Here is a 12,757-nt window from a genome sequence, read left to right on the forward strand (position 1 = left end):
GCTATTATAACATTTAATGGCAAACAACTGAGTACTTTCTCCTTAAGATCAGGAATAGGGCAGGGGCATCTACTTTCATCACTTCTATTCAATATTATACTGGAGATCCTAGTCAATGTGAAAAATAATATTTAAAAGTAACAAACAAAACCTTCTTTGAAAATGACATGATTATGTACAAATCAGATCCTAAGAAATCTACAAAAAACAAAAAAGCTGCTAGAACTAATAATGAATTTAGCAGGATATAAAGTCGATATACAAAAATAAATTGTATACAAAGCATAAAATAAGAGCAATTTTGAGCAGTAACAAATAGAGAGGGAGTTGAAGAGCTATAAAAATAAACCATATCTTGTATGTATACTCAGATACTATGAGTCAGATTAGTGTGGTGTTTGTCATTTATTTAATAATCATGCTTACTCAGTTTACTTTATTGAAATGAACAACTTAATAAACAGCTGTCAAGTTATAAAAAGACAAGGTTTTTCTTGATTAGGTACCAGATTTAGACCTGGCAATGGAACACTTTGCAAATAAAGCCACAATAACCAATTAGGTAATTCTTGGGAAAAGTATGTATAATCTGGGGGCTGGCAGTGTGCAACTTCCTGAAAAACATCCAAAATGCAGAAGATAACAAAAATCTGGTTAATTGTTCCTGATTTGATAGTGCTACTCTTCTCACTTAGAGAAGTTTTGGAACAGATCACAAAGTTCCAAAATTAGGTCTAGCTCAGATTTACAGATTTAAAACACTGATAGGATTTCCTTAAGATGTCAAAAATCAAATAGTTAAATAGCTTATTTAATGTCCAAGTAAAATTCACATTATGCTGGTATTTACTGTAACAATGTGATTATTTGCATTAATCAACTGACCATAGGTAAGTACAACACATTTAAATTATTGCTCAATAAAAGAATAATGTTTGACCTGATATCTATTTGTAAAAATTAATCAAATCTAGTTGAATCTTTAAATTGCTTTTTCACTTGTCCTCTTTTGAAGTCTTTATCCGATGATTTAAGCAGAAAGACTTTTAAAAACAGGTTATAATGATACTAGAGCCAGCCAAAATAATATGAAAAACACTTAATATTTTAATATTTTAAAGCTTCAAGTTATTACAATTATTTTAAGAATGTAACAACAGCGTTTGCAATTTGAATTCATTTGCTCTTAAACAGATTATTGTCCTTTGTTTCTACCTTCCTATATTTTCGAAGGATTCATCAACAATGTTCTCTAATATTAATCAAAACTGGAATAATCTCAGTTCCCAGCATTTCGCTCTACGAAAACACTTTTTCTTATACCTTCAAGTGTTAAAAATGTTTATAAGAAAGGGAAAAGATTATTGAGACTAATTATAAAGAACACACGAATGTGCCATCCCGAGAGCTAGGAAGACTTTCTTTCCTTCTTTCTTTCTTTCTTTTTCTTTTTTCTTTTCTTTTTATTCTAGTTTCAAAGGAGTACAATTAAACGGCCAGGTAAAGCTCAAAGTTCTTTTTTTATTGTGGTTGGGACGGGTTCTCCCGCTTCTCTTTGTATTACATTTTACCTTCCACCTTTCTCTTCCCATCCCCCTCCCTCACTCTTTTCCTTCAGGCCTTATTTACTCCACGTTTCAGAGTCGTACTCCCTCTGAGTAAAACACAGGTTTCAGTATTTTCAAACTTTCTCCGTGACCACAAAGGGTCCCAACCAGCTGTCGTGGTCCACCACCCTTCCCGCCCCCTCCAGCCGCCGCAGGAGGAAGCACCTGGCGGCTGCGCGGGGCGGGCGGGCTTGGCGCACACCTGGGGAGCGGATGGCTCCCCAACGGCCGCTCCGGGAGTTGGGGAGGGGAGACTGCTCCCTCCCCTCCGCCCCCGGGGCGGTGACTCACCGCCGGGAGTCACTCAAAGGTGAGCGGCGGTGGGCAGGGGCCGGGAGGCGGGGCCGCCAGGTCCGGCAGGTCTGCTCCGCCCCGCCGCGCGTCCATAGCGCGCAGCCCGTCGGCCAGCTCGCACCGTCCGCTAGGCCTTTGGGCGCCGAGGCACCTCGCCGCCGTCTTCCCGACACCGACCCTCCCATCTCAAGCCTCGCGCCGCCTGTCCCTCAGCCTACTCCCGGCGCCCTTCTCCGTCCTTCTGTCCTCCCGCGAGCCCCCGGCCTGCCTCGCGCCCCTCGCGCCCCTCGCGCCCTCGTCCTCGACGCGCGCGCAGCATGGCGCCCCCCCAGGTCCTCGCGTTCGGGCTCCTGCTCGCGGCAGCGACGGCAGCGGTGGCCGCGGCCGAAGAAGGTGAGGAGCAGAATTGTGGGTTGGGTTGGACGGAGCTGGGAGTGGTTGCGCTTTCCCGCCGGGAGACGGACGGCGCGGGGATCCCCAGCCCAGGCCCTCTGCAGGAGGCGGCGGGAAGGCGCCCACTTGCGCGGGCCGGAGGGAGCAGCCTCACTTGGCGCTTTGCCCACCTCTCTTGGGAAATGGCCCGAGGGAGGGGCGGAGGGGCAGTCAGGGAACACAGTGGCCTCGGTACGCCCACCTTCTCTGGCCGTGAGTACTTGCGGTTTCGGGCCGGCGGAAACCTGCGGGGGACTGGAGGAGAATTTGCTACGGCGACCTGCGGCCCCGCCTCTCCTCGGGCACCTGCGGCAGGCCCCGGATGTGGTCTCGGGCGGGGACAGGTGGCTGCGGCGAGGCCTCCGGGGCTGCTACGCACCTGTGCGCGGGAGGGGGCCCTCCCTTCACTGCGCGGTGTGTGGATGTTTTCCCTTTGAGGACCATCATGTAAGTAATGCCAAGTTTATTGTAGGGAACCCAAATATATTGATAGTCGTAAAGACACACACACACACAAAAAGCCACTACTTCAAAAGAATCCCGTAATTAATAATTGGATGTATTTAGGGGAAGGGAGAGACAAAAAAATTTTTTAAATGGATATATTTTTCTTTTAGACATTCCTCTAAACATTTCCCTAAACCTAAACACACAGTTTTATGTCTTGATTTTTTTACACCCCCACCTTAACATCCAGAGTTTTACATTTTCTGTAGTCTTAAAAAGCACGACTTATTTATTAATTTATTTTTGGCGGGGGCGGGGATTAGGTTTATTTATTTATCTAACTGTTGGTACTGGGGATTGAACCCAGGACCTCGTGTATGCTAAGCACGCACTCTAACGCTGAGCTATACCCTCCCCTCGAAAGTACGTTTTAAATGGTGCAGAGTAACCTACAGCGTGGAAGGTTGCATCCTTGTGCAAATGTTGGATGTGTAGTTTGATTCCAATTTTTCATACTCTGGAATAAACATCTTGGCTGCCCTCTCTTCGTTTATTTGTAAGGTGGTGGCTAGAAGTGAAAATCAGTTAGCCAAAGCTTTATGGAAAGGCTTTTTATACCCCCACCAACAGTCATTACACTTTAAAAATAACGCAGTTTAAGGAACTCAGTTTTGTTTTTTTTTTCAGCTTCAGTGTGAGGCTAAATACTTAAACTTAAATTGCTTTAAAGTGATGATAGCTGCTCCAGGAGTATGTTCAGAAAGTCTGTACCTGATTGGTGTGTTTTAAATTTCACATTGTGCTCTTGAGTGGATATAGCATAGTGCTACATAAGATTTTAACTCCTTGAGGACAGCCACCATACTTTCTCCTTTTGTGACTCCAATACTGAATATAGCACTGGACAGATTATATAGGTGGTTCATACTGATTATAATAAACAGGGAAAAGTGAAAGCCAACTTGGGATATGAAAGATCAGTATAAAAATTCTTTGGTCTGTCATAACTAGTTTTTGTTTTTAGTGATTGCACTCTCTTGGCTAGACAAAAGAAATTAGGTGGATTTGCCAATTTGAAGTTAAAATGAACTTTTGAGATAGTCAAAGATATAACTGTTAAACTGACATCAGTACCCAGGATGGGCTGCTTAATAGCACTTTTGAAATCAGGTACTAGGATTTAATTTAGTTGGGAAACTCACATACAGAGGTGCCTTCAAATTCAATTGAAAGTATAGTTTTCTAAGATATGAAATTGTCCAAAGGTTGAATATGTTCCCATTAAACACCAAAGCAAGCATCACTTACTAAGAAAATGTGGTGGGAAGAGGGAGGGAGTGTGAGTTATTCACAGATCCTAAAATTGGAATTGTTGATTTTGGGGGAAAGAGTTCCTGACTGACAGGCAACTGTTTATCTAGCAGGATGGGGGAGGGAAAAAGCTGAGTCTGGGAGTATGATGAAGGCAAAGCTGAATCTGCTGTTGGGAGTTTTTATTCTTGGTTTAAAAAATAAAAACGGGGATGCATGCAAATTAGGCTGTATAATATACACAAACTAGCCTAGTGTCAGTCACTCAAATTATAGCTAAAGCATAGAACATTTAGGACTACATCTTAAGGCTACGTGTCCCTGTAACTTAGGCATTATTGTCAGAACATAATTTAGCTGGGAGATCAGAGTTGAGAGTTGGATCCTCATTTGTAAAGTGGATTTTTTTTCCCCCCAGAATGTGTATGTGAAAACTACAAACTGACCACAAACTGCTCTTTGAACGCGTATGGTCAGTGCCAGTGTACTTCACTTGGTACACAAAATTCCGTCATTTGCTCAAAATGTAAGTAGAATATTCTCATTGCCTTTAAGTTTTATTTTAATTTACACTAATTGATGTGTCTTAAGCTGGGAAGTGTCTTATTGGCTCAAATCTAAATTGTGTTATTTTGTCAAAATTATCTCATCTGAAGCTTCTTATGATTTAGAAAGTAAACAGGGGAACTTGTAAGTCTACAATTAATCTTTTGCCCTGGGAGTGTGGAGTAAATTAATTTTTTTTCCCCTTAAGTGTAAAACTGCAGTTATTTTTCAGTTTGACATTAACCTTTCTTTTCAGTGGCTACCAAATGTCTGGTGATGAAGGCAGAAATGACTGGCTCAAAGGATGGGAGAAGAGAGAAACCAGAGGGTGCTATCCAGAATAATGACGGTCTCTACAATCCCGACTGTGATGAGAAGGGGCTCTTTAAAGCCAAGCAGTGCAATGGCACCTCCACGTGCTGGTGTGTGAACACTGCCGGGGTCAGAAGAACCGATAAGGACAGTGAAATATCCTGCTCCGAGCGAGTGAGGACCTAGTGAGTTGGGCTGCCCATATGTTACTTCTTTTCAGGCTTTCCAGATTGCTTTAATCAAATTTAGTTTTGAATATGTAACATGATTTTGTGGTTTAGACTTCAAAAAGATAGAAAAAGGTAGACAGTGAAAGTACCCCATCCTGTCTCAATCCCCCAGCTACCCAGTTTACTTCTGCAGAACTGATGTCACCAGTTTATTCCATAACTTTCCAGAGATCTTTTGTGAATTTACTAGCAATGTATGTTTTCTTATTTTTTTTTCTTGTGGTAGTATACCAAACATAATTTTCCTTTTATATTTTTACTTCACACTGTTCAGTATTTTAAAGCTGAATTAATGTCAAAAGCATATGAATGATTTAAGCTATTTATATATTTGCTCATGTATTGTGTTTTAAAGCAAGATATGGTTGTTGTAGGGATTATGTAATGAAGAGGAACAGAAATACACTCCAGCTAGCTTAAGCCAAAAAGATTTTATTGCAAGGGACTAGAAACTAGAAAGTTATCAAAACCAAGGCAGGCACTCTTTCCACTTCTGTCTTCTGGAGCCTCATGGTCACTTTTATGTTTCTCTCGGTGCCTTTTTGTCTCTTCACTTGGACATGGCCCAACATGACGAGCTAAGCGTTAGCGTGTGTAATCCTGAGTATAATGGCCAGAAGTCAGAAGGTCCTTGTTAGGATGAGTTCTTTATGATGTGTGAGGGCCAAGGAAGAAATGAAGGGCGTATCTCATGTATAGATAGATTTTTGTTAATTCTCCTATAATTCCCCTTGGGAATTTTGGCATTAGCTTATTTTTTTCCCCCCAAAAGTTATACAAGGGAGGTTTCGGTTTTTTTGTTTTTTTTTTTCATTTTGATCTTTTTTTTTTTTTTTTTAACTTTTTTATTGAGTTATAGTCATTTTACAACGTGTCAAAGACATTAGCTTATAACAAAAATAATTTAAAAGACTGAGTTGTTATGGTCAATCAATACTGTCTTTTTACTTTATAGCTGGATCATCATTGAACTAAAACACAAAGCAAGAGAAAAACCTTATGATGTTCAAAGTTTGCAAACGTAAGTGCTATTAAATGCATTATATTTGCACAGTTGGTACTCAAACTAAACTAAGTCTCAATGCTTTTTAATATTTCTGAAAAGTAAGATATTATAAATAATAAACTTAAAAAAAAAATAGATGTGCAAGAGTTGTTCAGATTCCTGCAGTATTCTTCACTCAGATTCACCAATGAACAGACAGATTCTGCATCTATCTGAGCACGTATAAATATTTTTTCCCAGAACCTTTTGAGAGGAAATTCTAAATGTCATGTATCTTGACCCCTAAATGTTGTGGTGTATCTTCCTAGGAACAAAAGGCATTCTCTTACATAACCACTGTACAGTGGTCAAATTCAGGAAATTTACATTGCACTGTATTGTTACAGTTTCCCCAATGTCCTCTGGCTGTTTTTTCCCCTCTGACTCAGGACCCAACCTAAGATCTTGCATTAGTTATTATGATTGTTCTGTCTCTATAAATATGGAACACTGCTTTGGCCTTTCTTTATCTTTCATAACATTGATTTTTTTTTCCAATAAAATTTGAAATTTTTATTAGTATTTGATTGATAAACCACGACCTTGATATTTTTGAGGAATATGGGCAAGTTATGTTATAGAATGTCCCTCGATTTTGGATTTTTCTGGTATTCCCTCATAATTAAATACAGGTAATGCATTTTTGACAGTAAAACTACTTATTACCTATCTGTGTCTGTCCTAGTCCTTTACATTGGGAGGCATATGACGTCAGCCTGCCCCTTCACTAGTGATGTTAACTGGTCAGGGTGGGGTCTACCAGATTTCTCCACTGTAGAGATACTGTTTTCCTCTTTGTAATTAATAAATGTAATCTGTGGGCAGATACTTGGATACTGTGTGAATACCCATTTCTAATCAAACTAGAATGCAACAGTTTTTGCATCAATTATTACAATGATAGTTGCAAAATGGCATAACATTTTTTTATGCTTGGTTAATGACAATTCTAGACCTTGAGCTATGTGCTTAGTTAAAAAAAGTGCTTCTTAATGTTGTGTAGGACAGACACTTTTTTTTAAAGCAGATTTTTAAATTATTTACAGTGCACTCAAAGAGGTAATCACAAGTCGTTATCAGCTGGATCCAAAATATATCACAAATATTCTGGTAAGTTTTTTGTTTGTGTTAGGTTTTTTTGTTGTTATTGTTTCTTTGTTAAATGAGCTTTAACAGACAGTTGATTGGATATGATTTTTGATAATGGTTAAACCGCATTTGAGTAACAGTTTAAGCCTTGGGCACTTAATTCTACAAATCGCCTGTTAGTGCTTTCCTGCCATAGTCTTTGAAAACCTCAGCCTACCCTTAGAGTGTCTCCTAGTATCACCAACACATGCCAGTCTTCTTACCCTGGAGAACCTCTGTGATTGCTTTTGGCAATACTTACTTTAGGATGCTGCTTAGTACTATTTTCTCAAGTTTTAGGAGTTAGTCTAGCCAGTTAATCCTTAACTCTCCCAACTCTGGTTGAAAAATGCTTGAATAGTATGATGGAACTCTTTCAAGGCAGAAAATTGATGTCACTTTTTAAGACTTTTTGGAAGGGATATACTTTTTTCCTCCCTAAAAGCAAAATATGGTAAATGCTACTGCATTTTGGATTGCATTTCTTTAGCATTTTAGTATTAAAGTAGTTATAACCAAATAAGCTACTTTAATATCTTGTTTAAAATCCTCTTAGGAAAAGAAAATTCTCCTTTGAAAAAGAATTGTAATTATCTTTGATTGCATTGCTGTTTTAATTACCTTTGACAGGTTTTTTAAAAAAAACCTCCCTTTTAAATTATTGGTGATAAATTCAATTATCTACTAATGGACACCAACCCATACAGATTACAGAAAATCAAACACTGAATATTCTGAATATTGAACAATGATATTTTCATACAGTTGGGTTATAGTAATATTAATTTATGTTTTTCAATTTTTCCCTCAGTATGAGAATGATGTTATCACTATTGATCTAGTACAGAATTCTTCTCAGAAAACTCAGAATGATGTAGACATAGCTGATGTGGCTTACTATTTTGAAAAAGATGTGAGTATAATTTTCCTCATTTTATTCTTATGTTTAGAAATGTAATGTCTATCCTGCCTCAGTGGAGTCAAGATCTTTCATCAATTTCTGTACTTACAGATCAACCATATGAGTAACTATTCTCCAAGTGATTCTCATGCTGTAGTTAATTTTGTCCTCCCTGGTCATGCGCCATTCTTAACACAGCTTTGCTGCTTATTGTACATTTATGTCTTTTTATCAAATTGTTCTGCCAAGAATATCTTCTCTCTATGGTTCTTACTACCTCCTTGGCAGTTACGTAGTTTGTAGGTATAGCCTTCCCGTTACAATTTCCATGAACAAGAGATTGTATAAGAAATGCTCTGTAACTGGTATGATTAATGTTTGTTTAAACTTTTAATATACTATAGTGAGCTATTTTCTGATGAATTCTGGGATTCACTTTGACCCAGGAGGAGGATGGGGGTGGAGAGGAAGGATAAAAGAAACAATAGATAAAATAAGGTTGGCCATGTGTTTATATTATTGAATCTGTGTAATGAGTACGTGGGACTTCATTATACTATTCTTCCTACTTTTGTATATGTTTAAAATTTTCCTGTAATAAAGTGTTTTTTGTGTATTTCAATGAATGAGATTGTTTATCACCAAAACCAGAAAGATTTTTGGCAACAGTTCTTTTGGTATATAGTTGGCATGTAATTCTGTGTGGCCATGGTAGGTTTTAAATTGCTTTTCTCCTTCTCAATACAGGTTAAAGATGAATCCTTGTTTTATTCCAAAAGGATGGACCTGAAAGTAAATGGGGAACTACTGGATCTGGATCCTGGTCGAACTTCAATTTACTATGTTGATGAAAAACCACCTGAATTTTCAATGCAGGGTCTACAAGCTGGTATTATTGCTGTCATTGTGGTTGTGGCAATAGCAATTATTGCCGGAATTGTGGTGCTGGTGAGTATAGGACAAGTAAAATTTCATCTAAGAGTTTTTTCTTTCAAGAAAAAATGGTAACATGAAAAAGCCACAACCATGTTCCAAAACATATTAATGAAGCAAAATCTTTTTTTTTATAATTCTTTTAATTGAATGAATCTATTGCATTTCTGGGCCCCTTTTATAAAATAGTCACTTTATGAAGCAAGAAAGGTTACTGATCTGAGAAAAGGTTGTAGTGGGGCACCTCACAGGTCAGTTACGTTGCCATCAAATAGCACATGCCCTTCAGTTGTTCTCACTGCACACAGTTCAACACTTGCCAGGATTGGTGCAAAACACCTGGACTTCCAAGCCATTCAGTGAGATGAAACAACAGAACACAAATTAAGGTTGGCACAAAAAAGAATTAAAAGGGATAAATATGAGCCACGGTTCTAAATAAAAGATGAGTAAATTGAATGTAGCAGTGCTTCAGAAGAAGGCTATATCGCCTGAACAAGCAAAGTTTATTTTAGATATGTAAGCATGCTTCAGCATCGGAAATCTTAGTAGCACAACAGAATTCAGAAATAGACTAGAGGTTATATGAGAACTTACATTTTCAGTTCAGTGGAATTACCACACTTGGCCATCCATCTGGAAGAAAACAAAAGTTGAATTCCTGTTTCATCCCACCAGAGCTGGCCGTATTACTCAGTTGTGTGGATGGCACATTCTGGAACACAGCAATGTGAAAGCAGTTGGGCAGTGAACTCATGTTAAGACACAAATTCTAGATGGATTATAATTCAAATGTTAAAAAAAAAAAAAGTAAGTCTCAGAATTAATTTTAAGATATGTTTGTACAACCTTGTGGTAAAAGAAATCACTTAAGGCAAGAAATCTGGAATCCATGAAGGAAGAAATACATATTTGACTTCACTGAAATTAAATATTTTGTATGGCAGAGATACTTTAAAGTGAAAAAAATCTCAGTGATAGGCTGCAGGAAATATTCACTGTGCATGAAACAAAAATGTTATTATGCATAATATATAAAGAGTTCTTACAAACTAACTGATGAAGAAACTAAAGAAACAATGATAACGGGTATAAATAGACAATATGAAAGGAATTCCAGATGGCAAATAAACATGAAGAGTTAATCATAGAAATCTAATTGTTGGGTAGAAATGAAAGCATAAGTAATAAGGAAGCATGGTCAAAGTCACGTATCGCAACATTGCTACTAGGGGTGAATCTGGAAACAACCTGAGTGTACATCCAGAAAAGAATGGTTGAGTAAACTAAGGTATCCATGCTATGGAATAAAGTGACTATTAACAAGAAGGAGTTCAATCTACAGCTTTTGGTCTGGAAGGATTCCTGTGATGTTGATACAGGCTGTGCAAAGACAGAAATGACATTGGATGATCTCATTTTCTCAGACCCCCCCAAATTTATATGCATATGTTTATATATTTGTATTAGGGTGGAATAAGATGTGGAAGAATGCATACTAGGTTGTTAAATTTCACTATGGATTATTCATTGTTTTCTTGGTGCATTTAAGAAACAATGGCTATGGGTAGACTTTAAAATTAAATTTGTTCTGATCAGAATTATGTCTGTTAAAAGCATGTGTGTCAGTTTAGACTAACTTTTTGTTTGGGTAGCAGTCCTCAATTACTAATCATTTTTCTTCCATTTAGGTTATTTCCAGAAAGAAAAGAATGGCAAAGTATGAGAAAGCTGAGGTAGGTGGATTATTTAATTGAAAGGTCTTTGTTCAGTCTCTTACTCCTAATAATCTGGTACCTTCCAGACACTGACGGGTCTCAATTACATTTGAGTATAGTCAATTACATTATAGTATAGTCCTCAGGGCCTTAGGGACAGTCTCACAGTATGCCCTTACCTAAATTCTCATGCATGAGTTTCATAGCAGCCCAGATTATATTGAATTCTGCCTCAGTGGGATAGGAAGCCTATGATTTTTATTGCACAAAGAACCAACATTTAGTAGACTCAGAGGCATACTCTGGTGGATTTACATTAGAGAAAGTCAGTGTGACTAATGACCTGATATAATGACTATCTCTATGTCAGTGAAATAATAATCATTAAAAATGAGCTTAACTTAAATCCAGGTAAATCTGTTGCCTACTAACTAGTCATGTTACACTAGTATGGAAATGAAGTGTGAGACTGTTGGTATGTTTCAGTCACTTGGAATTGGATATGAACATACTTGTCTCTGAGCCCTATCAATAACTTTTTCAGTATCCCCACCAATTTTTCTATATTTATACAGTTATTTGCAATTGTATATATGCTATATAAAATGTAAAAGAATATTGAAAAAAATCCAATGGAACTAGAAGGTTCTAACATTTTCTCCCTATACCATACTCGATCATCTGGCTTACCTGGTTTGGTGACCACAGGTCTAGGGGGTGGACCATCCTTGAACTGAATCACTGCAGAAAGTTAGAATGAAAGTGTAGTGTTGTGGTTAAGGGGAATACAGACCTGGGTCTGACCACTCTGTTAGCTAGGCAAGTTTTTTAACTTCCTTTAAGCCTGCATGTTTCCTTATCTGTAAAATGGGAATAGTAGTATAGACCCAATGTAAGGATTAAACAAAGTAATCTGTGAAGTGGTCCCATGCTTGCCACATAGCAAGATGTTTGCCAGCTGTAGTAGTTGTCACCTTGTCTCAGTTCTGCCTGTAACTAGTTGTGTAATCTGAGACAAATGACCTAATTCTAAACTTCAGTTTCCTCACCTGTAAAATAAAAGATTGATAACAGAAGATTAATTAGTTCTTCCTAGATGTACAAATGGTATACTTGCAATAAAAATCTTACCCATTCTTAAAGATCTAGCTTGCTTGCTACTTCCCCCTGTCACTTTGGCCTTCTTATCTCTAAATAGCAATTTGGATCATGCACTCAATGTGTGCTTCCTTGTAATATACCTTTAAAAAAACCCCAGAACTTAAATAACTCATGAACGTGGAAGAGAATTATCTTGCTTTCCTCTTTGTTTTTTAAAGTTATTTTCAGAATGAACAAAAGATTGGAAGATTATTTAAAATTTTCTTTTTCCTTCTATTTCAGATAAAGGAGATGGGTGAGATGCACAGGGAACTCAATGCATAACACTGTAATTTGAAGAGTAACTACAAGAAGGGAGATTAGCAAACAGACTCAGATTACAAGCGTATAAGCATGGGGCAAAGAGAAGATCTTTGAGGACTATTTTGTTAGTTAACATCATATATTTGTAATAGTGAAACCTATACTCAAGATATAAGCAGCTTCAAATTGACTTTACCAATCTTAAAATTTGACCACAGGTGTCATATATATGGAGATCTATATAAAACCCAGAACTTGGACTGGATAGTTTAAGTTATTTATGCCTAACATTGAGGGGTATGCATTAAGTATACTTCCACAGTAGAGTCTGAATAACTACTGTCTGGGCCACTTGTGATTAAATAGCTGCCTTTCTGTTTACTTTGAGTCTTGTAAATAAAAACTTTTTTTTAATAAACTATAATAAAACACTCAAAAAATGAGGTTCC

The 12,757-nt window shown here is 37.8% G+C and overlaps 1 protein-coding gene across 1 annotated transcript; it reads left to right on the top strand.

Annotated features, from left to right (window-relative positions):
- The first annotated feature begins 1,920 nt into the window (after window positions 1–1,920).
- Window positions 1,921–12,757, top strand: EPCAM (epithelial cell adhesion molecule). The gene is made up of 9 exons (XM_032497481.1): window positions 1,921–2,294; window positions 4,510–4,617; window positions 4,894–5,134; window positions 6,135–6,200; window positions 7,271–7,334; window positions 8,164–8,265; window positions 9,001–9,201; window positions 10,878–10,922; window positions 12,288–12,757. Exons 1-9 carry the CDS (start codon window positions 2,219–2,221, stop codon window positions 12,327–12,329), a joined length of 945 nt encoding a protein of 314 aa, XP_032353372.1. The 5' UTR covers window positions 1,921–2,218; the 3' UTR covers window positions 12,330–12,757.

The sequence above is a fragment of the Camelus ferus genome, chromosome 15 (assembly GCF_009834535.1).
Source record: "Camelus ferus isolate YT-003-E chromosome 15, BCGSAC_Cfer_1.0, whole genome shotgun sequence".
Lineage (NCBI taxonomy): Eukaryota > Metazoa > Chordata > Mammalia > Artiodactyla > Camelidae > Camelus > Camelus ferus.

Excerpts from the sequence above, each read along its gene's own strand:
- EPCAM (XM_032497481.1), top strand. The coding sequence starts at position 2,219 with ATGGCGCCCCCCCAGGTCCTCGCGTTCGGGCTCCTGCTCGCGGCAGCG. Across the intron at positions 2,295-4,509 it reads GGTGGCCGCGGCCGAAGAAG|AATGTGTATGTGAAAACTAC; the intron begins GTGAGGAGCAGA and ends TTTTCCCCCCAG. Across the intron at positions 5,135-6,134 it reads TCCGAGCGAGTGAGGACCTA|CTGGATCATCATTGAACTAA; the intron begins GTGAGTTGGGCT and ends TTTACTTTATAG.